Genomic DNA, 26415 nt, shown 5'->3' on the forward strand with positions numbered 1-26415 from the left:
CCCCCCCAGAGCGCCGAGCGCCACGGACACAGCCTGTGCTCCCGGTACCTGGTGGTGGTGGAGACCTGCATGTCGCTAGCCTCCCAGGTGGTGAAGCTCACCAAGCAGCTGAAGGAGTGAGTGACCTGCTTGTTCCATGAGAACCCAGTCTGGCTGGTCAGGTCGTGCTTAGGTGTCAGCCCAGTCCTCAGAAGGCTCCCTCGCGTGGGTGGTACCGGGAATGCCTAGTGTCCTCCTCATCTTCTTTTCTTCCCTCGTTCCCAGTCCTCACAGCCGGTGTTCATGCTGAAGATGCCATCTCTGTGGAGGCAAAATGATATTTAAGCAAAAAAAGAAAGCAGAGCAAGCTTCCTCAGCAGGAAACTTAAGCCACAGTGGACTAGGGGAGAGAGCCTCTCTCTGTCTTCACATCTTAGGGCCCCAGATGATGTAGCGGGCGCAGAAAGCACATGTGGGCATCATTCCAAACTTCTGTCCTTAATAGTTCAACAAATTATAAAGAATGTGAGAGAGAGAAAGGTTCAAGATGAGCCAGTTTCTCAGTTTTCTCAAAAAAGAAAAATGTATATTTGGGAAAGTATAGGTACCCTGGTAACCATTGCCGCAAATTTATTGTAAAAATTAAGCAGACAATTCACAAATCCTCAGAATGAAAAATCCTCAGAATGTGAACTCAGTATGATGTTACTTAAAACACTCTTTGTCTAGTTAAGCCCAGTTCTTTTTTTGATGAAATAATAAAGCTGGTACACATTGCATAACTAGATGTCAGGGGAGCATGGCTGGGAAGTTGCTATGATGTGTTTGAAAAAAGGAGGCCCCAAGGAGAGATTATCTGGGAGGGGTGGGGGTCAAGCAGGTTGAAGGACTAAGAGCTGAGGCCCCTCTAAGGGGACAGAGGTCAGCCCTTGGAGAACACATTGGCCAAATGACCGTTGCCATACTGATAAGGGACTCATCGAAAATCAAGAATAGCACTCAAAGTAATGGTAACAGATTAGGAGAATAGACCTTAAAAATTAAGTTTTAGGGGAGAAAAGTGAAGTTATAAAAAATATTTTTTTCTTCTTTCCTTGTGAAAAAAGATCTGTAGTTGGTGGGAGGCCTTAACTGGTTAGAATTTAATTCATGCAACAGTGACAAGTCCTTAGATCCTCTGGCTCCTCACTAGACTTGGGAAACATTTCTCTCTCTGCTTCTGCTCTCGTGCCTTAGAGGTTAAGAGTTTCTGCACTCCTCCACCCTTCCCCTGTCAGTACCTAGAATACTGTCTCTAATGAGTTTAGGCTTTCACTAGAAAAAAATTTAAACTTAAAAATTAGAGGGGTTCCTTTCTCTCCAACAATCCTTTGCCCAGTTACACAAGACTCCACTGGGGCAGGTGAGCTAAGCAAGCTTTGAAGGTCTGGATGTAACTGAAGGGGAAATGCACCCAAATTCCTAATTCCCTTCAGGAAGTTATCTTGTCAAGGCAAACATACTTGTACACATGCCTTTATGTACATGTATAGGTATTTCTGAAAAGAAGTTCCTAGAAAAGGAATTACCAGAACAAAGGTGCATACATGTGGATTTTTGTTGTTGTTCAGCCACTAAGTCACGTCTGACTCTGTGACCCCATGGACTGCAGCACACCAAGTGTCTCTGTCCCCTCACTGTCTCCCAGAGTTTGCCCGAGTCATGTGTGTAGAATCGGTGATGCTATCCAACCATCTCATCCTCTGCCACCTTCTTCTTCTTTGCCTTCAGTCTTTCCCAGCATCAGGGTCTTTTCCAGTGAGTCAGTTCTTCATATCAGGTGGCCAAAATACTGGAGCTTCAGCTTCAGCATCAGGCCTTCCAATGAGTATTCAGGGTTGATTTCCATTAGGATTGACTGGTTTGATCTCCTTGCTGTCATGATACTTGTATACAGATGCTGCCTAATATCCTTCCAGAAATGTTGTACCAGTGGATACTCCCCCCAGTAGTGTATGCACATATCCATCGAGAGGAACCTTAAAATAGTCCAATGGAATGTTTTTTTCTAAAGGTTTGTACTCAGAGAAAAGACTGAAAAACCTTCCCCTCAGGCTCTCAGCACAGAGTTGGAGAGGCTTTCCTGAGCTGTAGTAGTTGCTTTATTGGTAGAACTCTTCAAGGTCAGGGTCTTGGCTGCTCTCTGTGCTGATGATCCTAGGATAAAACACACATGTACGCTAATAGGCAGCAGTTATTCCACTGTCTCCAAGCTGAAGGCTGTAGACAGTTGTAGTCAAGCCAATGAGAATATGAAATAAGAGAGGTTATGCTGGAGACCCTAGTTTTGTACTTACTGTGTGTCTCATTGAGACTGGCAAAACTAAAACAGAAATTCACTTACTCTATTTAGTCCACTCTGCCCTTCAGACTCTAGGGCACCAATAACATCAAAAGGTGCATGAGGAAGGATGGGAAACATTAGTTTTTCAGTCCAAAATTGTGAGTGGGAGACAGTCTTGAGCGCCTTTTCCTCCTAGGATATTTTTACCAGTCCTTCATCAACATAGGTATTATTTAGAAATGGTACCCTTCAGCTCTCTCAGACATCCTGATCTATAAGTGTAGGTGTCAATGGGTTGAATTGTGGCCTCATAAAATGATGTGTTGGAGTCCTAACCCCTAGGACTTTGGAATGTGAACTTATTTGGAGATGGGTCTTTACAAAAGTAATCAAGTGAAAATTAAGTCATAGGATTGGGCCCAATCCAAGATGATTGGTGTCCTTGCAAAAGGGGAAAATCTGGACACAGAGACAGACACACACAGGGAGAAGATAATGTGCACAGGAAGGCAAAGATCAGGGTGATTGATTCAGAAGTCAGAGAATGCCAGAGATTGCTAGTGAACCACCAAACACTAGGAGAGAGGCAGAGGGCCAATTCTCCCTCACAGCCCTCCAAGGAACCAGCCTTGTCAACACCTCAGTTACAGACTGCTAGCCTCCAGAACTATGAGAAAATAAACTTCTGTTGTTTAAGGAAGGCAACTTGTGGTATTTGTTAGAGCAGCCTAGCAGACATACTGGACAAATGCTCACATATTTTCACATATTCATATTTCACATGTTCATATATTATAAAGTTGATTAGTCCTTTCTGAGGGCTTTTTTAGAATCTAGATAATAGAGTCCTTTTTTTCTCCATCCATACCTGGGATTCCTCTCATCAGTCAACCTAATTGCCTCCAAATAGTTTTCTTGACTGTGTCATAATTCACATTGACACCTAAAAACCCTTTAAAAGGAGACTGTAATCTTGCTTCATCTATTTTAATCCCTCACCTAATGTTTTTCTAAAATACTTGACAGGCAATACCAAATTTCAAAGTAGGAAAAGTAGAAAGCTCCTGTATATTTTTTGTTTATTCTTTAGATTAGGGTCAGCAAACTATAGACTATACACTGAGGCCCAATTTACCCCACCACCTGTTGCTTTTTTTTTTCCACCACCTGTTTTTGTAAATAAAGTTTTATTGAAACAGAGCCATACACATTTTCTTACACATTACTGAGTGTTGATTTCACAACTACATAAGCTGAGTTGAGTAATTATGACACAGAATTTGTGGTGTACAAGCCTAAAATATTTAATATTTGACTATTTAGGAAAAAGTTTGCTGGCTTCTGCTTTATTTCAGTGTGTGAGTCACAGAATGAGCAAGATAAAATAAGATCACAGACTTCTAGGGATGGAATGGAATAGGAGGGATGGAATAGGAGAAGACAATGGCACCCCACTCGAGTACTCTTGCCTAGAAAATCCCATGGACAGAGGAGCCTGGTAGGCTGCAGTCCATGGGGTTGCTAAGAGTCGGACACGACTGAGTGACTTCACTTTCACTTTTCACTTTCATGCATTGGAGAAGGAAATGGCAACCCACTCCAGTATTCTTGCTTGGAGAATCCCAGGGACGGGGGAGCCTGGTGGGCTGCCGTCTATGGGGTCGCACAGAGTCAGACACGACTGAAGCGACTTAGCAGCAGCAGCAGCAGGGATGGAATGTTAGTACTAAGACTGACCACTTCTGAGAAAAGGAGAATATCTGGGGCTGGTGGAAGAGTATTATGCAAATCTGATCTCTCAGAATTAAATTTAGGTAGCCGACAGCTGTTGAGGATGTGCAGTGACATTTGGCAAGGAGAAGACTGAACTTCCTCAAGCCAGCATCGAAGATTCAGCAGCTCTTTTAAGAACACTTACAACTCATTGGTTTAGTTCTTCCTTCTGACTCATGGGAGTTGCTACCAGTTTTGATGCTTAGATTTCTACTCCTGTAACAAATTACCACATACTTAGTGGTTTAAAACAATGGACATTTATCTTACAGTTCTGTAGGTCAGGATACCAGAATGAATTTCTCTAGATTAAAATCAGTGTGTTCACAGTCTGCTTTCCTTTCTGGAGACTCTCAGATGAAAGTCTGTTTCCTGCTCATTCAGGTCATGTAGCAGAATCAGTTTCTTGCTGAAGTCTCTGTTTTCTTGCTGTCAGCTGAGAGTCATTGCCAGCTCCTCGAGGCTACTGCATTGCTTGGCTCACAGCCGCTTCCTTCATCATCAAAGTCCCCAACCGCAGGTAGAGTCCTTACCACACTTTAAGTCCCTCTGATCTCCTTTTCTGCCTTCTCTTCACTGTTACTCATGTGGTGAGATTGGACCCACCCCATAATCCAACCTTAATTCCCTTTTTATCACATAAGGTAACACAATCACATCTTTCAGGGATTAGGATGTGATAGACATCTTTGGGGGGCAATGGGGAGTACCACAGGAATACTACAGAGATCAGTAAATACTGCTTACTTCTCTAAAATCAGAATCAGTGTAATTTACTTTTTCAAGTTCTATAATAATATGTGTTTTCTAAACAGATTTTACCTTCTTGAACCTATGGCTTTCAACCTATTTTCTTAACTTTAAATAAAGCACATTCTGATGCATATGTTTCTCTGTCCGGAGTAAATCAGCTGTTGCCATACACAGTTTTCTCTTTATACAAAAAATACCAAGTTATTTACCTGGTAGCTCAGCTGGTAAAGAATCTGTCTGCAATGTAGGAAACCCTGGTTCGATTCCTGGGTCAGGAAGTTCCCCTGGAGAAGGGAAAGGCTATGCATTCCAAAATTCTGGGGCTTCCCTGGTGGCCTAGGTGGTAAAGAATTCTCGCAGTTCGGGTGACCTGAGTTCAATTCCTTGTTGGGACGATACCCTGGAGGACAGCATGGCAACCCACTCAAGTATTTTTACCTGGAGAATCCCCCTGGACAGAGGAAACTGGTGGACTACAGTCCATGGGGTTGCGAAGAGTTGGACACGACTGAGTGACTAAGCACAGCACAGCATACCCAACTTGGAAGCAGTTTGCTTGCTTTGTTTTATTTAGCTTTTTTCTGATGGCTAAATTAACTCAATTACTTTATAAATTCAGACAATTTAGGGAGAGTGAGTAACATTTTGGAGTATATGCTTCTAGCTTGGGGTGTGTCTGGGGTTTGGGGAGAAAGAGAGATTTCTTAAAAATGAGATAATGAGATTATATTACACATAGCATTTTGTAACTTTTTTTTTCAACTTAAGGAAAGTAAATTACACTGTGTGTGTGTGTCTGTGTCTGTTTATATAAATACACTTCATACTGTATACTTTATATATATATACACACACGCATATATTAGGGAAGCTTTTTCTATGTTACAAAAATTCAGATATATTATCATTCTTAATAGCTGCCTTCCTAGAAATAATTATAAATTGATTTACTCAGTCTTAGTGATGAGCATTTATGTTACAGTTTTTTTACTAATGGGCTTCCCAGGTGGTGCTAGTGGTAAAGAACCTGCCTGCCATGTGAATAATAAATATCTTGTTGAGTACTTTTGATTGTATCCTTAGGAAAATTTCTGAATTATAAGGGTGAAGATTATGCACATTTGCAAGGCTTTTAGATTTATTGCAACTTATTGCAAATTATCATGAGAAAATGTATATCTATTAATTTATGGTAGTAGCCATGTGTCAGAGAACTTATTTGTTTTGGTTTGTTTTTCCCAGACAGACAACGCAACGTGTCACACTGCAGAACCAGCTCCAACAACTTCTAGAAGCCCAGAAATCAGAGGGCAAGTCACTCCTTTCTTCACCCAGGTAATACCAGAAGTGGTGGTGGTTAGGATTGTTAAGTATTTTTAATCTCTGAGCCATTTTCTTGGACTTTCTTTTATTATCTTTTTAGAATATAACAACAGAAGACATTTTATTTTTATAAAGAGGAATAAAAATGAGCTATCATAGGGAAGAAGGCACTGGATCTAGGGTCAGAAGACGTGAGTTTATCTCTGGCTCTGCCATTTCTTCTTTCCATGACTATAAACAAGTCACTTACTCTTTTAGAGTCTTTTTTCCTTCATCTATGAAATGGAAATAAGGATACGTAGGCTCATAAGGTTATTGACAATGGGATTGGGAAAATTTGTGCAAAATTGATGTGTAAAAAAACAAAACAATAGATACATTTGGTAGTCACAGCATAAGGTATGAGGCATCCCATTCTGGTTATGGTTGCCACCATGGAATGTTTATAGTTTGATTGAAACAGACATTATTCTTATTTCAGTCTTAGTGATGTGGAAGTTATTCACAGCAGTAAAGCCACGCAGTGGTTCATTATTTTAACCCAATAGGAGATCATCTCATATATTTTCCATCCTCTTTCAGTTCACCATCCTCTCCAGCTTGCAGAAAGTCACAGTGGAAGTCCCCAGATGCAGAGGATGAGTCTGTAGCCAAAAGCAAATCAGGAGTCCAGGAAGGGATTCAGGTTCTTGGAAGCCTGTCAGCATCCAGCCGGGCTAGGGCCAAAGTAAAAGATGAAGATTCTGATAAAATCCTACGTCAGTTATTAGGAAAAGATATTTCAGAGAATGTCTGCACCCAGGAAAAGCTGTCGTTGGAATTCCAGGATGCTCAGACTTCCTCGAGACATTCCAAAAAGATCCCCTTGGAGAAGAGGGAACTGAAGTTAGCGCGGCTGAAGCAGCTGATGCAGCGGCCACTGAGCGAGGCTGACACGGACTCCAACAACTCTGAGGACCCCAAGGGCACCCCTGTGAGGAAGGTTGACAGGCCCAGACCGCAGCCCATTGTGGAGAGTGTGGAGGGTGTGGACAGCGCAGAGAGCCTCCACTTGATGATCAAGAAACACACCTTGGCATCAGGACGCAGGTTTCCTTTTAGTATCAAGGCCTCCAAATCCCTGGAGGGCCACAGCCCATCCCCCACCTCAGAAAGCAGCGAGCCGGACTTGGAATCCCAGTGCCCAGGCTCAGGAAACACCCCCTCAAGCCAACCCTCTGGAGAAGCCCCTCAGCCCAGCCCTGACAGCACAGCCGCCCAGAAAGTGGCCACGAGTCCCAAGAGTGCCCTCAAGTCCCCGTCGTCCAAGCGCCGGACATCTCAGAACTCAAAACTTAGAGTGACCTTTGAGGAGCCAGTGGTGCAGATGGAGCAAACTAGCCTTGAACTAAATGGAGAAAAGGAGCGAGAAAAAGGCAGGACCCTCCAGCGGACGTCTGCTGCTAGCGAATCAGGGGATCAGCTCAAAAGGCCTTTTGGAACCTTCCGATCCATTATGGAGACACTCAGTGGCAACCAGAACAATAATAATAACTATCAGGCATCCAACCAGTTGAAGACCTCCACCCTCCCCTTAACCTCCCTTGGGAGGAAGGTGACAGACGGTAAGGGAAACACCGGGAGCTCTGCTAGCAAAGGAAAAAATAAGGCGGTGAGTGCTGTTTGGAGAATGTCCCTTTTATTCCTTTAAATTAATTACACCACAGATTACAGCCCTTGGCCACCTTGAGGGAGTCCCGCAAGAATTCTAAATGATGCATGGAAAATCAGACTCAAGCGTTTCTAATGAGATATGTTGTGTTGAGTACCTTTTACTCTTCCTTCGGAAATTGAGAGAGGATGATTAAAGAGGTCACAGGAGATTATATCCTGGTCCTTCGATTTCCCCAAGTAGTTTGATCAGTGAGAATTAGGAGTTGTAGACGGGGAGGCATTTCTATAGGATTAGATTACAAAATCGATATGAAATCAGGCCCCTCTTCATCCCTGATTCTGCCTCAGGAAGAGTTAGTTCTCCTCATGTGACTGGACAGTTTATTCTTGAGCCCAATTAAAAAGCATACAAATAGAAATTCTATTTCTAAAGACTTAACTACTCAGCTTTAGAAAGACCTTTGAAATGAATATGCCGCAGTGACCTCCACATTGGCATTTTATGACACAAGCCCCTAAGGAAGCCCTAGTGGTCTACGGTGCTTGCCAGCACGCAGGGGATGGCAGAGTATGTGCCATGAACTACACTGTACAATTGCATTTATTGTAAAACCACATGTTATAATCTGGATTTAAATCCTGTGAATAAGAGATACGAACATCTTTTTAAGTAATGTTTCCTGAATGCTTTGTGCCTGCTATGCCCTTAAAAACATGGTATAGCAGCCAAAATGTGAAACCCTCTGTGAAATAGAAGGACCCAGAATATCCTTCATGGTAACTAGAGAGTCAACACCTGCATAATTTATTATTTGTTATAAGGTACAACCCCATTCCGGTGAGGTCTAAGAACTTTCCAGACTCTTTTTGCAGTACCAAAATCAAATTTTACTTAATATCACTCCAATTAACAGCACACAAATTTTAATTGCACATTGATTTCCACCGAGTTGTCTTTGTTATAAAAGACTAGCTTTGTATTTGCTTCAGCTTAGAAAAGCCATGCTTGTGCTCCTGAACACCAGGCTCTATGGATTAAATATGTCCAAACTTACATTGCTGGAATAAAACTCTTCCAGGTAACTTAATGGGTCCTCTCACTGAGGAGTCAAAGATCTCAGCAATTCCGCATGCACCGTAAAGTGTGTCCGAAGCTTCTATCCTTTAACCTGTCTCCTGCATGCCTCCTGTTTATTGAGACATGTGCATGTGCTGAGCTTGTTGCATGTGTTCAGATGATTTTTAATTGCACCTCTCTAGGAGATGTACGGCAGCTGCATCAATCTTTCCTCTAACACGCTGATTGAAGAGCATCTGCATAACTATGCACGGTACGTGGTGCTAGGGGTGTATCCACAGCAGTACCAGGCCTTCGCTTTAAATTGCATGACCTTTTAAATGGTGGTCCTAGGGCACCTTTTGCAGGCGCTGACACCTAGGAAGTAGAAAATTCTGACTCCTCCCCCAAATAGAAGCTGGCAGATTTGTAACTGGTCCTTAGAAAGGGAGCAGGTACCCACCCTAATGGAGAGGCTTCATTCCAGTAGCAGAGGGCAGAGGAATCTGTTCAGATCACAAACAATCTGTGCTTCCCAGCTGACCTTGACTTTCAGTCTTTGTTTTAATGGTGGGCTTCCCCAGTAGCTCAGATGGTAAAGAACCCGCCTGCCAATGCAGAAGAGCCAGGTTTGATCCCTGGATTGGGAAGATCATCTGGAGAAGGGAATGGCAACCCACTCCAGTATTCTTGCCTGGAGAATTCCATGGACAGAGGCGCTTGGTGGGCTGCAGTGCATCGGGTTGCAAAGAGTCAGAGAAGACTGAGCAACTAACACTTTCACTTTCTTTCACATGAGTAAGTATAGAAATGACACTTCCTGCCATGGGTGGAGTGAGTCAGCCTCCTATCATAATCAGAACTTTGAAACTGAGCTGAGGTTCTTCATTGCTGGTTGTAGACTGAAAGCTCCCTTAGTCAGCAATCTGCTGCCCTCAGGAGAGCTGAGGTCCTGCCATGCTGCAGTTAGTTCAGCGTTCAGGACTGCAGTGCTGGTCTATAAGCCAGGCTGTGAGAACCCACCACCATCAACAACCAAAAAAGGCCTTTCTTCAACACAATATTTGTGATTCAAAAGGCATGGACTGTGTATATAGAAGGATCATCTCCAAGGTCCCCAGTGACTCAGGCTGCTCCTTGAGCAAAGTCCTTCTTCGGCATAGCTTTCCTTCATCCCCGGGATACACACAACTCCCTAACAGAGCAGGAGACAGGAGGGTGCTTAGAAGAGAGCAACTGACAGGGAGGTACTACAGTCAAGTGCCTCTTGACAGGTTATTCCAGGAGAGATAAACCCCTAACCCCCTTTCAAAAGGACTAATCATCTAAATTAAGACTATGGCATGCCTTTTAGCACCCTTGCAAAATCCTCCAAAATGTTTGTGTGGAGATGTGTTTATATATAATAATTACAGATACACAAATACAAGCGAATGTGTTGTGGATATAAATGTTAGTTCAGAATTATAAGGTGTAAGAAATGTCACTCTCTTTTTCTTTCCCTCTAAATCAAATTTAATCCACTTCATGTCTCCGTTCAGGCTAGAGGAAAAGTAAATCTGTCATTTTACAGGGTCCCCCTAGGGATCTCATTAATTCCATACATAAGTTGAAGGAAGCCCCTTGAAGCTCTGGTATTTACGGGTCACCCTCATTCTGCTCAGGTCAGGCTCGCATGTTGCCTAAGTCTGGGCTGCTTCCCACCACATTGGGGCAGGGCGTCTTGGCCAGTGCTAACAGCCCAGTGCCTGAGTTGGGAAGGAAATAGAAAAAAAAATACCCATCCCCTTCCCAGATGTTGGTATCAGCCCACTTCTGTTTCTCCCAGCCTATCTTGACCCTCCTTGTACCCTTCTGTGTCCACATCTTAGGTTCTGTCTTCTAGTATCTGAAAAATTCTGACTTTGTCCTTAAAGGGAAATCACCAATAATAATCTAAGGCAAGGAAGCACACAGGCTTGGGGAACTCCTTTGAAGCAGGAGGGAAAATACCTCTCATTTCTTCCAGGCTCCCACAGCACCTGAAAACAAGATAATTAGTATCACAGTAGATTCTCCTGCTAGATATATTTCATCCTGTCTTCTTACAAGCAGGGAAACAAAGCTAACAATCTACTATAATAGGATTACAGAAATCAGAGCACAAAAGGAGGTTATGAGGCTACTCAGATATCTGACAACTGGGTTAACACTTTCCTTCTCAGTTAAAGGAACAGTCCTTCTGAAGACTCAATTTTGAACCTATCAGATTCACTGGCTTTATGTATTAAGAGAGTTTTCTTTCAGTAATAAAGAGAAACCCCAAAATTATAATTATAATTCAGTGTATTTAGATAAACATCCAGACCCCCTCCCCCTTTCTATCATATAAAATCAATGTGTATTTTATCATGGTTTTAGTTTGACATGTGTTCCATGAAAAGTGAAAATGCACTAGTTTGTCCACTGTAGAGTGAAAAGTTTTCTCCTATTCACTCACCACACACAGAGGCAGGGAGGACCAGCCCAGTTCACTCCTTAGATAAAGTAAGGATGGCTATATCTAGTTGAAATAAAGATCCCTCAAATTAGCATGGAAATGTGAACATGCGAAATACCTATTTATTCTTGTCTTGCCTTTGGGATCCATAGCACGGGCATCCCACAGAAAGGGGGAAAAAAGGAAAAAGCTCAAGTGCCTATCTACCAGTGATGCCTTCAAATCTTGACCCAAGAATTTTCTTGAAGGCCACATGGTTCCTCTGGGGAGCAGGGACTGCCTGGGATCATGTAACTTTGGAAAGCAGTGGCAGTCATTGGGTTGAAGTTGGCTCTCAGCATTATGCCACTGGTGACCCTATCAGAATGTCCCTGGGAGAAAGAGAGGGGCAATGGACCCTCCTTCCAGCCCTATCCTTGGTCACGTTTTACTTCCTAAGATTTTTTTTTCAGTAAAGGAAAAATAGAGAATGAATACAGCATTCTAATGTCAGCTCTGTGAGGGGGTTTCTGTTTGCTATTTATTTTTCCAAAGTGGTCACAGTTTGATAGCAAAGAATCTAAATGTCTTTTCAATGCCCTTTAAAATTAGATTCAACTCTGTTACTTGGAATAGTTTTCCCAGTGTGTTTCAACTGCAGAGGATGACTTTGTTTATAACAAGCAGATTTATCTTTACCTTTTTTTTTTATAAAGGACAAGTTGGTTTTAAATTATTACAACTCCAAGGGAATGTTGGCAGTTACTTATCTTAAAATGCCAATAAGACATTCATTTCCCAGAGTTTAAGTCTATGTGAGATCTGTAACACATAAAATGAGCATCGATTCCAGTCCCTGATAGGCAGATGGCATTAACCCCTGGCCACCACTAGTCATATCCTCTCTGACCACAGTGGCACCATGGCCTGAGGGGTTAGCATCAGGAAGCCCCTAATCCTATCACCAACATGAGAGCAGACTCCTTAAAAAGACATTAAGCAATAAACACCATTAGTGTGGGTTTTACTGCCAAGGAATTAGCCACGCTGGGACTTATACATCCGGAGCCAAGAGCTAGTAGCACATATTTCATATAGATGTCAAGACTGTTCAACAGCCACTTCAGAAAGAGTGGTAAATTTGAACTGAAATGATGTGAAATGACGTAAGGATATGACAGTGGTCATCTGCTGTGCCCAGTTTGAGGTTAGAGTTCAGGGTACCCCTGCTATGCATGTGCATACACACACACACACACACACACACACACACACACACATCTGTCCTTATTGCCAGGAAATATTACTAAACAGAAAAGTGAGCCAAAGACAGGGAAGACATTGGGAAGGTAGAGGTGAGGCCCTGGCTGAAACCTGTCCCAGGCAGTGTATACCCTCGGCCCCACTGAACAGCATTCCAGAATCATGATAGAAGATGCAGGGAGAACAAAAAGGAATCTCTGATCCTGGTACTAAAGCATTTTGCCATCATTTCTCTGGGTATAAATCAAATAACCACACCTTAATCTTAAAACTTCTGACCTGAAAGTATTTTCAACTTTTAGAGATTCTTGAAGGGATAATTACCTAGTCATAGGGGTATGACCAAACTAGCTGAGATTATGTTGATTGCATAGTTCTAGACTGAATCCCTGAGAGCAGACTGAATCTTACCAATTTAACAGTTCAGAAAAGCTTGTTAGAGTGCCAGTACTAAAAGGGGGTTTGGTAACCCTGTAGACAGAGTTTCTGCCCCCACACTACAATTTTATGTTCTAATCTCTGATATGAAGTATATTTCTCTGTGTTTTTGCATCTGATACAATAGTTCTGGGGTCCAGAGCCAGGAGAAGTTGGTGTACCTGTGGTAACCACCTCTGCCTCAGAAATCCCTAGAACTCCTCTGTCTCCTTTCCCTATAGCCTTCCCCACATTTGCCCAGTTTTCTCCTGCTCAGCTCTTGTCCCGCCCACCCCCACCTCTGCCTCCCTAGGATTCACATTCATTTCAGAGAGAAAATTTCATACAGGTCCCTATGATGTGTCCCAATCTGAAACCATTTCTCCAGATTACATCCATTAAGTGACAGCCTCTCCTTTGAAATGGGTCACAGTTTTGCATTGTTCTTGGCTGTTGCCTAGTAGAATCCTGTGTGTGGAGAAAAATGCCCATGTGATGGGGAATTGTTCACATGATCAGCTCTTTCCAGTGTCTGGGCACAACTTAGCAAACCCTTTATAAAATCTGCCAGAGTTTGCAAGATTCATGAGAGTGTGATTCACACATGGAGTTTTTATTCATAAGTTCCTTATACCCTCTGGGAAAAGGAGAAAGCATGTTCTATCATAGGAAGACAGTAGAACAAGGTTTAGTATCAAAATGTGATGAGTTGAGATATAGAAGAAGCTATTGCAAATAAGAATCCATGTTCTATCTCAAAGCACTGCACTTGGAAGGCAAGAAACCAACACATGGAACACCTATGAGCTGCAGGTAGGAGGGGACAGAGGGGAGATCTACCTTGGAAACCAAAATCCTCCCATCAGAAATACACTCTTTCAGCATACTCATCTGGTTTAAGTGTACTCCCAACAGTTATGAACAAACAGTTCCCTTCTCCCTCCTCCACCTTCCTCTCCTCTCCCTTTCCCTCCCCCACGGTCCGGTTTGGAATCGTATAACCTCCAAAGGGGACGAATGTAGAACCAGTGTCATATTTGCACCACACATCTGCCACTGCTATACTGTCTTTGCACATTAAACGGTCTATAAACTCTCCTAAGCCTCGAGTTTTAAAGAAGCCGTAAGTCACTTGAGTTTTTAAAGTATCAGGTAGAGACTTTACCCAAACATCTTCTGGTATCTTCACTGAGAATCCCTGCTCCAACCACAGCCATCCGAGCTATCCCTTCCCACCTGGAGGACAGTGCAGCTGTACAACTCTCCTGCATGTCAGATCCCTGGATTGCCAGTGTCCTTTGTTTCAATACTGTCGTTAGCAATTTTGCCGTGCCAGAATAAGGCATGTTCCTTCATTTAGCAAGAGAATAATCAAGAGAAAATTGAGAGGATGTAGTTAAAACATGGTCAACTCCATGAAAGGTGTAAGAACTTCCTGGGAGTGGTAACCCTAAGTAGCACCATCATACCCCAGTCTGTACCCCGGTGTCTAGTTTGGTGCCTGGCACAGGGTAGGGACTTTAGGATATATGAAGGAGAGGAAGCTAGAGAGAGGGATAGGAGGAAGGATAGGGAAAAGAAAAGACCAAGCAAGCCTGTCATCCTGAAGAAAGAATGGTATGCTCTGTAGAAGCCTGCTGCTGCTAAGTCGCTTCAGTCGTGTCTGACTCTGTGTGACCCCATAGACAGCAGCCCACCAGGCTCCCCCATCCCTGGGATTCTCCAGGCAAGAATACTGGAATGGGTTGCCATGTCCTTCTCCAATGCATGAAAGTGAAGACTGAAAGTGAAGTTGCTCAGTCGTATCCGACTCGTAGCAACCCCATGGACGGCAGCCCACCAGGCTCCTCCGCCCCTGGGATCTTCCAGGCAAGAGTACTGGAGTGGGTCGCCCTAGGCCTTTTGATTACAAGTCTACTCCCCTACAGTAAGTTTAATATTGAGTATTTCAAGTATATATTTTTATTCTTTGAGCCAGAATCTCATTTTTTAGAAGATGGGCATTTATAGATATGCTCTCAGTGAAGGTCTGAAGGAGATCACAGAAATAGCTAAGTCAGTCTGCCTATTTTGGCCATCAGTAGGAATATGTAGTGCATACTCATGGGCCATTTTAGACAGAGTCTCTAAAATAACTTGCCGTCTAGTCACCCTGGGCTGTAGAAATATGGAATCCAGGCACAGATGAGTCAGCAGGTTAGATTGCTTGAAAAACTGTTACTTAAATTTAAGCCTTCTTTCCAATTTTGGTCACAGAGAATTTGATTTTATATCCAAAAATGAAATCAAGAGCAGCAAATTATCTGAATAATTCATGCCAGAATTACCCAAACACTTTTGCTTTTTTAAAAAAATTTGAATACTGGTTATTCAGGACTAAGTAATTGAAGGGTTCAGGGAGTCTTGAATCATCCTGATATTATTCAGATAAAAGCCTCAAATTAACATTTTACTTGGTATTGACTCAACTCTAATCATGTAGGGTTTTGTTCTGCACAAACTGCTTTTAGTGTCTTTAAACACAACACCCCTTATATTAAAGTAGAAATACTCCCTCAGTGTCTAAATTATGATGATATCCTTAGACTTTTTTTTTAAGTTTTATTGATTTTTATATTTTTTTGTCCAAGTGCTATAGGTACATATGATAGTAACACCTTATAACCAAAACTGGCTGTCCATGTGTCCAACCTCCCCTGTTCTCATTCCTACTCCCCTGAATCAGACATTTGCTTTGCTTTTAGGTGTTTTAACTAGTATTCTATATTTCTCAATAATGCGCTTATATGGACTTTCAATTTTAGATATTATGCTGTCTATCAGCATCTTACTATAGAAAATAAAAATGATAGCTGCTGCTTATAAAGCACTTAACAATGTACCAAAGAATATTCCAGGTACTTCATGCATATTGACTTTTAATCTTCACAATGAATGACACAATATGGTAGATATTATTATTTATCTAGATTTTCCAGATTGGAAACCAAGACACAGAGAAATTATACATCTTGCCCAAGATTACACAGTACCAGTGGTAATAAATTATGTATCCAGGGTTTCAGCTCAGTTTGGTTCCAAAATCCATGTTCTCAACAATGAACCAAATTTGGCCAGCTCTATTTGGACAAATTTGGCAACCAGCACTGCCCCCCATTTCAACACACACACACATATACACACCTGCTTCCTCTTCCCACCGTCAATATAGTTGTATCACTCTTGGGAGTTAAATCAGTATTTGGCATTTATTATTATTCAGTTCAGTTCAGTCACTCAGTCATGTCCGACTCTTTGCTACCCCATGAATCGCAGCACGCCAGGCCTCCCTGTCTATCACCAATTCCTGGAGTTCACTCAGATTCACGTCCATCGAGTCAGTGATGCCATCCAGCCATCTCATCCTCTGTCGTCCCCTTCTCCTCCTGCCCCCAATCCCTCCCAGCATCAGAGTCTTTTCCAATGAGTCAACTCTTCGCGTGAGGTGGCCAAAGTACTGGAGTTTCAGCTTTAGCATCAGTCCCTCCAATGAACACCCAGGACTGATCTCATTTAGAATGGATTGGTTGGATCTCCTTGCAGTCCAAGGGACTCTCAAGAGTCTTCTCCAACACCACAGTTCAAAAACATCAATTCTTCGGCACTCAGCTTTCTTCACAGCCCAAATCTCACATCCATATATGACCACAGAAAAAACCATAGCCTTGACTAGATGGACCTTTGTTGGCAAAGTAATGTCTCTTCTTTTGAATATGCTGTCTAGGTTGGTCATAACTTTCCTTCCAAGGAGTAAGCGTCTTTTAATTTCATGGCTACAATCACCATCTCCAGTGATTTTAGAGCACAAAAAAATAAAGTCTGACACTGTTTCCACTGTTTCCCCATCTATTTCCCATGAAGTGATGGGACCAGATGTCATGATCTTCATTTTCTGAATGTTGAGCTTTAAGCCAACTTTTTCACTCTCCTTTTTCACTTTCATCAAGAGGCTTTGTAGTTCTTCTTCACTTTCTGCCATAAGGATAGTGTCATCTGCTTATCTGAGGTTATTGATATTTCTCCCAGAAATCTTGATTCCAGCTTGTGCTTCTTCCAGCCCAGCGTTTCTCATGATGTACTCTGCATATAAGTTAAATAAGCAGGGTGACAATATATAGCCTTGACATACTCCTTTTCCTATTTGGAACCAGTCTGTTGTTCCATGTCCAGTTCTAACTGTTGCTTCCTGACCTGCATATAGGTTTCTCAAGAGGTAGGTCAGGTGGTCTGGTATTCCCATCTCTTGAAGAATTTTCCAGTTTATTGTGATCCACACAGTCAAAGGCTTTGGCATAGTCAATAAAGCAGAAATAGATGATTTTCTGGAACTCTCTTGCTTTTTCCATGGTCCAACAGATGTTGGCAATTTGATCTCTGGTTCCTCTGCCTTTTCTGAAACCATCTTGAACATTTGGAAGTTCATGGTTCACATATTGCTGAAGCCTGGCTTGGAGAATTTTGAGCATTACTTTACTAGTGTGTGAGATGAGTGCAATTGTGCGGTAGTTTGAGCATTCTTTGGCATTGCCTTTCTTTGGGATTGGAATGAAAACTAACCTTTTATTATTATTATGGCTGTCTAAATAGTTACCACAGTGGATATGTGCAATGTACTATTGTTACATTTATTTATGTAACTTTGTTTTCCTTGAATATAATAATTTTGATTTTTAAGTATGTAATTTCTGAACACTCTGCTAGAGACAAAAACCCTTCTTTCAGTGCATTCAGACAAATCAGGTACCTCTCTGTTCAGTCTATTCATGGAGACACCATCTTTCCTTTGCCCCAGTCTAGATTGCTGCTATCTGGCAGTGCTACACAGCTGTAACCCTGCAGTTTGTTATATACATTATCCTGGGAATTGCCTTTGGCTTTTCCCCTGTGATTTCCTGAATCTGTCTTTTCCCTTTTTGTCAGTCTGTATGTTTTCTTTGGTAAAGACAATTTGCATCCTGTGGAGGTGAAGGGATGCTAAAGGTTTTGAGGCCTTGCCTGCCTGAAAATAGCTTCATTTTGCCCTCATATGGATTAGCACTATTTGGCTGGGTATAGAACTCTTGACAGGAAACTATTTTCCCTTAGAATCTTGAATAGATTATTTCATTTTCCTCTTGCTTCTAATGTGTCTGTCAAGAAGCTCAGCTTCTCCCTAATTTCTAATCCGTTGGAAGCTTTTATGATTTTTCTCTTTATCTCCAGTATTTTGATTTCATGGTACTTTGCCATGATTCTATTCTATCTATGTGCTTTGGTACTGGAAGTGTTTTTGTACAATTTCTTTGAAAATTTTATCCCCTACTGCTTTTCTGTTCATTTTTCTGGAAATACTGTTAATCTGATGTTCAACACACTGAACTGATCCTTTTCTAACTATTTTTTCTATTTTTCTAAGTATTGTCTAACTATATTTCTCCTATTTTTATCCATACTTTTGCTTTTTCTAAAAATTATTTCTAGGATATTTACTCAACTTTACTTTTCAATTTCTAACTTTTTATTTCTTTGATTATTGTGTTAATATTCAGTAGCATTTTATTGGTTTTCTCTTTTTTTTTCATAGCACTAAGTATGCAAGACTTATTTAAATTTTATACTCAAATACAAATACAAATGTATATGTTTATCTTTCCTTCCTTTTTACAATAAAGATGGCATCCTTTACACATAGTCTTGCTTCTTGCTTTTTTTATCTATCATTTTAGAGGTCTTTATGTATTCATTAAAGAGAGCTTCTTCATTCTTTTACATAGATATGTATTCTTTATTTGTATAAATGTATTATTTTTAATTCTACATTTTTGTTGAGATTCTGGTTTTTCTTGTTGATTTGTAGCAGCTCTTTATGTATTATAAATTATAAAAATTAGCTCTTTGTGATACAAATAGCAAACATTTTCCTCAGTTTTTCTTGTTACAATTTTTTGAAGTTCTTATCACCCCTTATATCATCTCTACTCACTTTGACTGCTGTTTCTCTATTTATCCTGGTCTCTGTCTGTCATAGTAGCACTCTTCTCAAACATCTGGTGATCCCTAACTCATTCGTATTTAAGAATAAGACACTAAAACTGAACAGAAGCTCTGGCTTGTTGACTGGTAGATATTGCATCACACAGACTGGTTAAGTACTAGGCTCTTGGGCTGGGAAACTCACTGTCAGTATTTGTAGGACTTTTCTTTTGGCAGTTGACTTCTCAAGATAAGGAAACTCCAGTCTCCTCCTAGGATCTATTAACCTACCTTCCAGGAATCTTTGGGTTAAAGTAACAGGGGATAGGTTGACAATTGTGTTTTATAACTTTCACCTAATCCTATGGTTTTCACCCCTTCAGCTGAATTTAGAATCTCCCTGGTCCATGCCTTGCAAATTGTAACCTGCAGTCTCTCTTCACATTGGGAAAGGGACAGTCACCCGGCTGCATTAGGTCAGGAAGGTAATCTAGGTATGAACTGGTACTTCCAAAAAGTTTTAAAATAGTCTTCCTATTTTCAGCACTCACACAGCACCCACTGCGACTTTCAGAAGTACATAGGGTTTCTAGTTCCTGTATCATGAACATCAGTTTGTTGGGTTCCCTGACTGTAGGCTTAGATTTCTGCTTTTCCTGCCTGCTCTGCTAAATCAATTCCACATGTTCATCCATTTTCCTGTTTCTGAAATGTTATTGGCAGTTTGTGTGTGTTATCATCTCCTCTTCCATTTCCCTTATTCATTTAGGTTGGTGCCTTTTTTATTCATTTGCATGTTCTTTTGTAAGAAAGGGATGATTAATACTATATAGTCAGTCTATCATGCTTAATTGGAAGTTCCTAGAACATCTTTTAACCAACCAGGTTTTTCTTTCACACTCTTCCCTTTCTTTCCCGTGAACATCTCTCTAAAGTTCTGTTCAGATGAACTTTAAATAAAAATAAAAATTACAACTTTCAGACAGTGATGATGATTGTTATTAACCAGTCTAAGAATAAACTACATAATCTTTGTAAGCAAGCGTGATTTTGAGGGCCATAAAGCCATGCTTGGAGTTCTCCAGTCAAATGTGGCCTCATGTGAGCAAGTACCATTCCCAGAAACAGTTTGTTTTTGTCTGTCGTAGCAACAAGAAGGAATTTAGTAGGATGCACACTTGCTCACACTCAGAAGATAACTCCTGTCTGGGAGATTTTACACCCAGAATGGGACTAATATTTCAATGAAAATGAGTGCTTCTTCCCAGGGGAAATTCACATAAAAAGCAAAACTGTTCCCAGACTTGAGCTGGTACTTCTTTCCATAGATTTACAAGGTATTGCGTATTGAAGGGAAAACAGCTCTGTTGTTCCCTAGGCTCTTCTTTTTCCTATAGATATACCTACTTGTGGTTTTCCACCGTGCTACTACTCAGTAATCACACACCCAGAGCAAAAGCATTTCCTTTAAACTATTAATACTCAAGCTTACTGGAGAATAAAAAGTGTCACCAGTGAACCCCATGAATAAAATATAAATATCTCTTGTTTCAATTTAACAAGCAGTACTACTCTTCCTGTTTTGTTTGACTGATAAAATTCATTTGACTGTAGAATTTTACTTGGATTCCAATCGGCATGATTGAGTAATTACTTCCGGGGCCAAATTTTAAAGTATCCATATAGTATGTTATTACATGACCATTCCTTTTATTTAAAGAGTGGTTTATATGAAAAAAAAAATAATTTTCATTCTGGAATGAAGTGTTCTTCAGTGTGGTTTGTGTGAGGATAATTTCCATTTTGGGTGAGCTGTTTAGTGGCATTGTATTGTAACCTGACCATAGTTTTATCTAATTTTGGCCTTGTGGTTTGTCTTCCACTTAGGCATGATGACATCAGTAGAAAAATGAAGAAATCCTACAGTATAAAGCATGTTGCTGAGCCAGAATCAAAAGAACTCTTCTTATAAATCACTTTTTTATTATCTCTCATTGCTGCCCTTTGGACACCATTGGAAATTTCTGGACTGTCCTCTGTGGAAATAGAATCATGAGAACAATGCCTCACCAGCAGAAGACCAGACGATTAGGATGCCTTAAATTTATAGCACTAGCATATATAAGACACATTTTTGGGTGATATTTGTATATATAACTTGTTTTTAAAGAGATGCAGTTTGAAAGCATGATTGGGCAAATGTATGTTTTTTAAGATTGATTCAACCTCCCCACAGGACATCCACCAGCCACTGACACCACTTTGTCTCATCAGTTGCATGGGTGTTTGCTGATGCTGGTTGAACCTCCCTTTCCCCATAATATGGGCAATTTGGGCTCAGCTTCTCCGGGAGACCAGGTCAGTGCTATTGTTTTCTGTCGAGTGTTTTTTTCTGTCGTTTCTACTTTTTGTATAAAGGAAATAAAACAATGTTAACAACCACCTGTAAGCTTGGGGCACTTACTTTCTAATAAGTCTGTGATGTTCTGATTTCTAAGGGGCTTTAAGCATATTTTGACTGCTGGTATTTTATTTCAGGAACAAACTGCCCAGTTGAGCTGCTTTCCCATAGGGGTAAAATAAAACATTCTACTTTTCACTAAAGTACTAAAGGATCAAACGGGTATATAAAGTAAGTCAATTCCTTCTGTCTTTTCAAATCTCAGTGTTGACAAGAGAAAATACTAATGACAGCTAAGGATTTAGCCCCTTCTTGGGTCTCTTTTTTTCTGCCTCTAACACATGATGAGGCCTGTCTAATCCCTTTAGGAGACAGTGTGGAGCCTGAGTTCATAACAGCCCTATTGTTGATGCAGCTCTTTGAATCCATGTAAGAGTAAGTTCCAGATGGTTTTGTCCTATCGTGTGAAAATGTATTTCTGTTGCAACTTCAAGAGTTTTATTTTCAAAGCGTTGGCATGGTCTGTAAGAGGCCTGTCAAGTTTTAGTTTGAAAGTAGTATGTATTCTTATCAGAAGGAAGGAGCAGTGTATGCTATTAGCAATTACTAGCAATGTTTCTGCCATCAACTGTGGACCATTCTGTGTCCTGCTGGGCAAAATAGGTCAAGGTACTGAATTAACAGGCAATTTTGAAAAGGTGGGTCATTCAACAAACTTGGGCTTGATGACATGCAATGAAGTTTAGGAGAAGGAGGTAATGGTTAAGTGCCTTATGTACCAGCCATGCTTATGTGAAGGTATTATGACTTTCATTTTATAGATTAGAAAATTAAACTTCAGAAAGTATAAATTCCGTGTCCAAGGCACCACCACTAGCAATAGCAGACTTGGCTTTGGTACACGTTTGTTCATTGTCCTCACTTCACTGTCCGTCTGTCCTGCACAACACTGTCTTCTTAGTGCATGGACCACTGGACTAGCACACAGGAAGCTTATGGTGCTGTGGTGTTGGCTCTGGTCCTGGACACCCTGTTAGTCTTGGGCAAGGGACACTGCCTCCTTAATAAATCTGGAGAAAGGAGGAGACTGGCATACCCATCTAGGAGGTAGGTTCCTTCCAACTTATAGAGCAGTGTGTCTGTGAATGTCAGCTAGTCTACACTGTCATTCATGTCCTGTGAGAGCCTGGTGCTGCGTGTGGTTCTACGTTTCCCCACATTGTCTTCTCCTCCAATGAAATGCCCTATTCTGACTGTGGCCCTTGACCTCACGTGCCCTGTTCGTTTGCTTCCTCACATTTCACTGCTCTGTCCTAGTGTGTAAGATTCTAACCGAGAATATATGGCAGGCGTACGTGAGAAGTGGATTCCTGTGCTTTCTGTTCAGTGCAGAGGAGGTGATCCTGGAATCATAAGTGAGCCAACCTTCAGGACTTATCCCTCGAAAGGGGTCTACAAAGGAAGGAGATCCAGAGAGTGCTCTCTCTGCCCACCCTCCCGTGCACTTGCAGAGGCCCCCATTTTGTTCTTAGGCTGTGTTTTTAAACTCAAAAGTTGAAGGGGGCTGGACATTCTGCAGAGATTTTATGAGCCAGACACAGAGTTTCCAATTAAACATAGCAAAGGAAATGTGAGGAGTTTGAAAGAAAGAGATGCTACCTTGACCTAGAACATTCTGGCAATCTGATTGTTTGTTGAAACTATCATTTTAGATACCACAGTACTAACGACAGAAGAACAAAGAATTTTTTTAAAAAAGGTAAAATAGGCAAGTCGAACGGATTCAGATGAGCCAGATCGTGAGACAATGCATGCTATGTTTAACGATGTTTCTAGGACACTAAAAATGTTGGTCTTAAATCACACGTGTACAATATCTTTACTGTCCAAGTTCCTTATGACATGGGTGAGTTATGTGTGCTTGAAATTAGTAGACATGATGTTTTCCTTACCACAAACTTAGTTTTGTGCAGAATTTTAAAACTGAAGACACAAACTCTTTATATCCTTATAGAAATCAAGACACACTTCCATGTTGAAGAGTGTTTGATTTTAGTAAGCACAGCTTTGGGGCCCCAGCCCCCACTCCCTCCCTCCCATCGGACTAGTAAAACGAATGAAGCTCTATCTGCATGCCTAATTACATGCAGGGAACTCAGCTCTGCTGTAAAAAAAACTATCACAACATCTGTCAGCATCTTTTAAAGTCTGGCTGCTTTTATGTCACTAAAGGGACTTGTACTGCCAAAGTTCAACACATCAAATTAAGAACGTTTGTTAGAAAAGATAACAAGATACCAAACCTTCACCACTATGAATGGATTGAATTCCCATTATTTAGTCTCACAAAAACTTGTGTCAAGACCTCCACCCTAATAAGAAAGTTCTAGATGTATATCATGGCGTTGGGAGTGTGGGGAGACTCTGGAAAGGGTATCTTAAAGAAGTGTATTCTTAGAAGTTTGTTTTCTCAAAGTGAATATTCATAAACCACATCCTGGTTGGTACAGGCTGGAGGAAATGAATATAAAGTAGATATTTAAATAATTTCCCTGAAAGACTCGCTGATGAAAGATGGGTTAAATATTATTTCTTCAGTAGCCTCCTATAAGCTTAATGTTAACTTGATAAAGCAAAGTAAGAAAAAGGAATTTATTGGCTTTTCTGGCCAGTATAGAGCTGCTTGGAGGCTGGTAGGGGTGGTGAGGCCCGAAGCAGCTTCTGGAATTTCTGAGCAGCCCTGGTCAGTACAAGATGGACCCAGTAGTCTCGAGTTACATGGACAGTCTACTGCGGCAATCAGACGTCTCACTACTGGATCCTCCAAGCTGGCTCAATGACCATGTTATTGGGTTTGCCTTTGAGTACTTTGCCAACAGTCAATTTCATGACTGCTCTGACCACGTCTGTTTCATCAGCCCCGAAGTTACTCAGTTCATCAAGTTGCACTGGCAACCCAGCAGAAATCGCCATGTTCCTTGAACCCTTGGACCTCCCCAATAAGAGAGTTATATTTTTAGCCATCAATGATAATTCCAACCACACAGCTGGGGGAACCCACTGGAGCTTGTTGGTATATCTGCAAGATAAAAATGGCTTTTTTCATTATGATTCTTACGGTAGTAGTAACTCATTCCATGCAAAACAGGTAGCAGAGAAACTAGAGGCTTTCTTAGGCAGAAAAGGAAACAAACTGGCCTTTGTGGAAGAGAAAGCCCCTGCTCAACAAAACAGCTATGACTGTGGGATGTATGTGATCTGTAACACTGAGGCCTGTGTCAGAACTTCTTTAGACAACAGCCACAATCACTACTGCAGCTACTCACTCCTACATACATCACAAAGAAGAGAGAAGAATGGAAAGATCTCATTGCCAGACTTGCTAAAAATTAGCTGTGGAAATATATTTGACTTTTGAAGTCTCTTTCTGCCTGTCCCCATGAATTGGATGGCTGCAGTCTCAGTGCCTGAGGGAAGATGCCTAGGAGAGGAAAGCTTAGAATGCTTACTTTCTCCTGAGAGAATGTTGTCCTCCACATTATCCTAATGCAAAGTATCACTTTAACCCTAACTTCAGAGCAATATGTTCTGTGACGATGTCTTCAAAATATGCACCAAAACTGATTAATTCCCTTTTGGGCTCCCTTATCCACATTGGTTTAGTCCAAAGAAAAAAGGTTGACCTGTAAAACAAATTGAGAATATGTGAAATTTAGAAGCAAGAAGAAAATCATACAGCAACCAAAAACTTACTGCACAGCCCACATATTTCAAGAGATCAACTAGCTGGAAGCAGATCAAGACCTAACCTAATTCAAGATTGAAGTTTTATCAGTTACTCAATTCTGTGATACCTCCTCTTCCATTCAATAAGCAAAGGCTTTCCCAGCTATAACCTTTGCCAATACTTGATAAAGATGGTGTTAGCCCATAGTCACCCATCTAATTCCTGGAGCACTTTAAGAAAGGGGGAATCTTAAATAACTTTGTTAAAATTAATGCCTGTAGTGGACCTCTTGTTTTGCATCTGAAACTTAGTCAAAGTTCATTTATTTTTGAGATACAAAGGAGAAAAAGTGACCTTTCTTAACTCTTTCACTTAATTCAAAATGCAGACAGTGTAATTTTTGAAATGTGGAACCAAGAGTAAAATGAAATGCTGTTCCTTCCAAAAAAAAAAAAAAAAAGGAATTTATTACAACAGGATTGATACAGATTCCCCACATAAAATGGAGTTTGTGCTCTCCGTTGCCCGTAACTCTCATTTGTTGATCTATCTATGTGTTATCTTCTGGTCACACATTATTCTTTAACAATTGCATAGCTTTCTGTAACTTTTCAAGCATTTCATTTGTGTCTCCTAATGAGACCATAAATTTGTTGATCTCAGTCGTCTTTGTTGTTGATCTCAGTAGAACCACCTCTCATAGACGGTGGCTAGTGACTATCTACTAGCAACTTTTCAATACTGTTCTCTTCTTCTCACTTCTCCCACATTCATCATATTCTGCCCATTTCTTATCCTCTTTTTCTCTCCAGTTCCTCCCTTGCTGTCTCTCCTTCCTCTTTACTGTCATCTTCTCACCCTTTTCTTCTCTCTTCTCTACCCTCAATTCTCAAGATCTCAAAGCCCTTTATGTATGACCTTCCTTGGAAGAAACCTGGCAAAGAAACTGCAGTAAGTAGAAATGTGTTGGACCCGTGTTTTCAATGAAAAGTAATCACCTCTCCCTTCACCTCAGCATATCAGTAGAACACTCATCCTTCTAGATGCTGAGTAGTCAACAATCTATGACTGATCCATGCCAAGAATCAAGCCCTGTGCTAGGCACTCTCCTTGAGTTAAAAGAGACCCAGAAGTCTGTATCAACTGTAGCGGGCCATACAAGGAGACAGAAGTCTACCAAACTGTATTTAGAGGGACCTACAGAAAAGAGTCTTCTCATTCATTTATCGCAGTAGTTTTTGCTGCACTTTAGAATCACGTGGGGAAGCTTTTCAAAATCTGCTGCCCAAACCAAACC

The 26415-nt window shown here is 41.1% G+C and overlaps 1 protein-coding gene and 1 pseudogene across 2 annotated transcripts in view; both read left to right on the forward strand.

The window, feature by feature from the left end:
- SNCAIP (synuclein, alpha interacting protein) overlaps positions 1-21427 on the forward strand; it is a 134265-nt gene extending 112838 nt beyond the window's left edge. Inside the window, exons 9-13 of the mRNA XM_010846344.1 lie at positions 5-116; positions 6071-6163; positions 6734-7802; positions 9065-9135; positions 20878-21427. Of these exons, the coding sequence (XP_010844646.1) occupies positions 5-116; positions 6071-6163; positions 6734-7802; positions 9065-9135; positions 20878-20962 (1430 nt within the window). The 3' untranslated portion in view covers positions 20963-21427. The remainder of the gene's footprint in view (positions 1-4; positions 117-6070; positions 6164-6733; positions 7803-9064; positions 9136-20877) is intronic.
- Positions 21428-24115: 2688 nt separating this feature from the next.
- LOC104993162 lies at positions 24116-25576 on the forward strand (annotated as a pseudogene). Its single transcript, XR_825800.1, has one exon. The product of XR_825800.1 is annotated as a sentrin-specific protease 8-like (transcript).
- Positions 25577-26415: the final 839 nt, after the last annotated feature.

This window comes from Bison bison, unplaced genomic scaffold, assembly GCF_000754665.1.
Source record: "Bison bison bison isolate TAMUID 2011002044 unplaced genomic scaffold, Bison_UMD1.0 scf7180017864235, whole genome shotgun sequence".
NCBI lineage: Eukaryota > Metazoa > Chordata > Mammalia > Artiodactyla > Bovidae > Bison > Bison bison.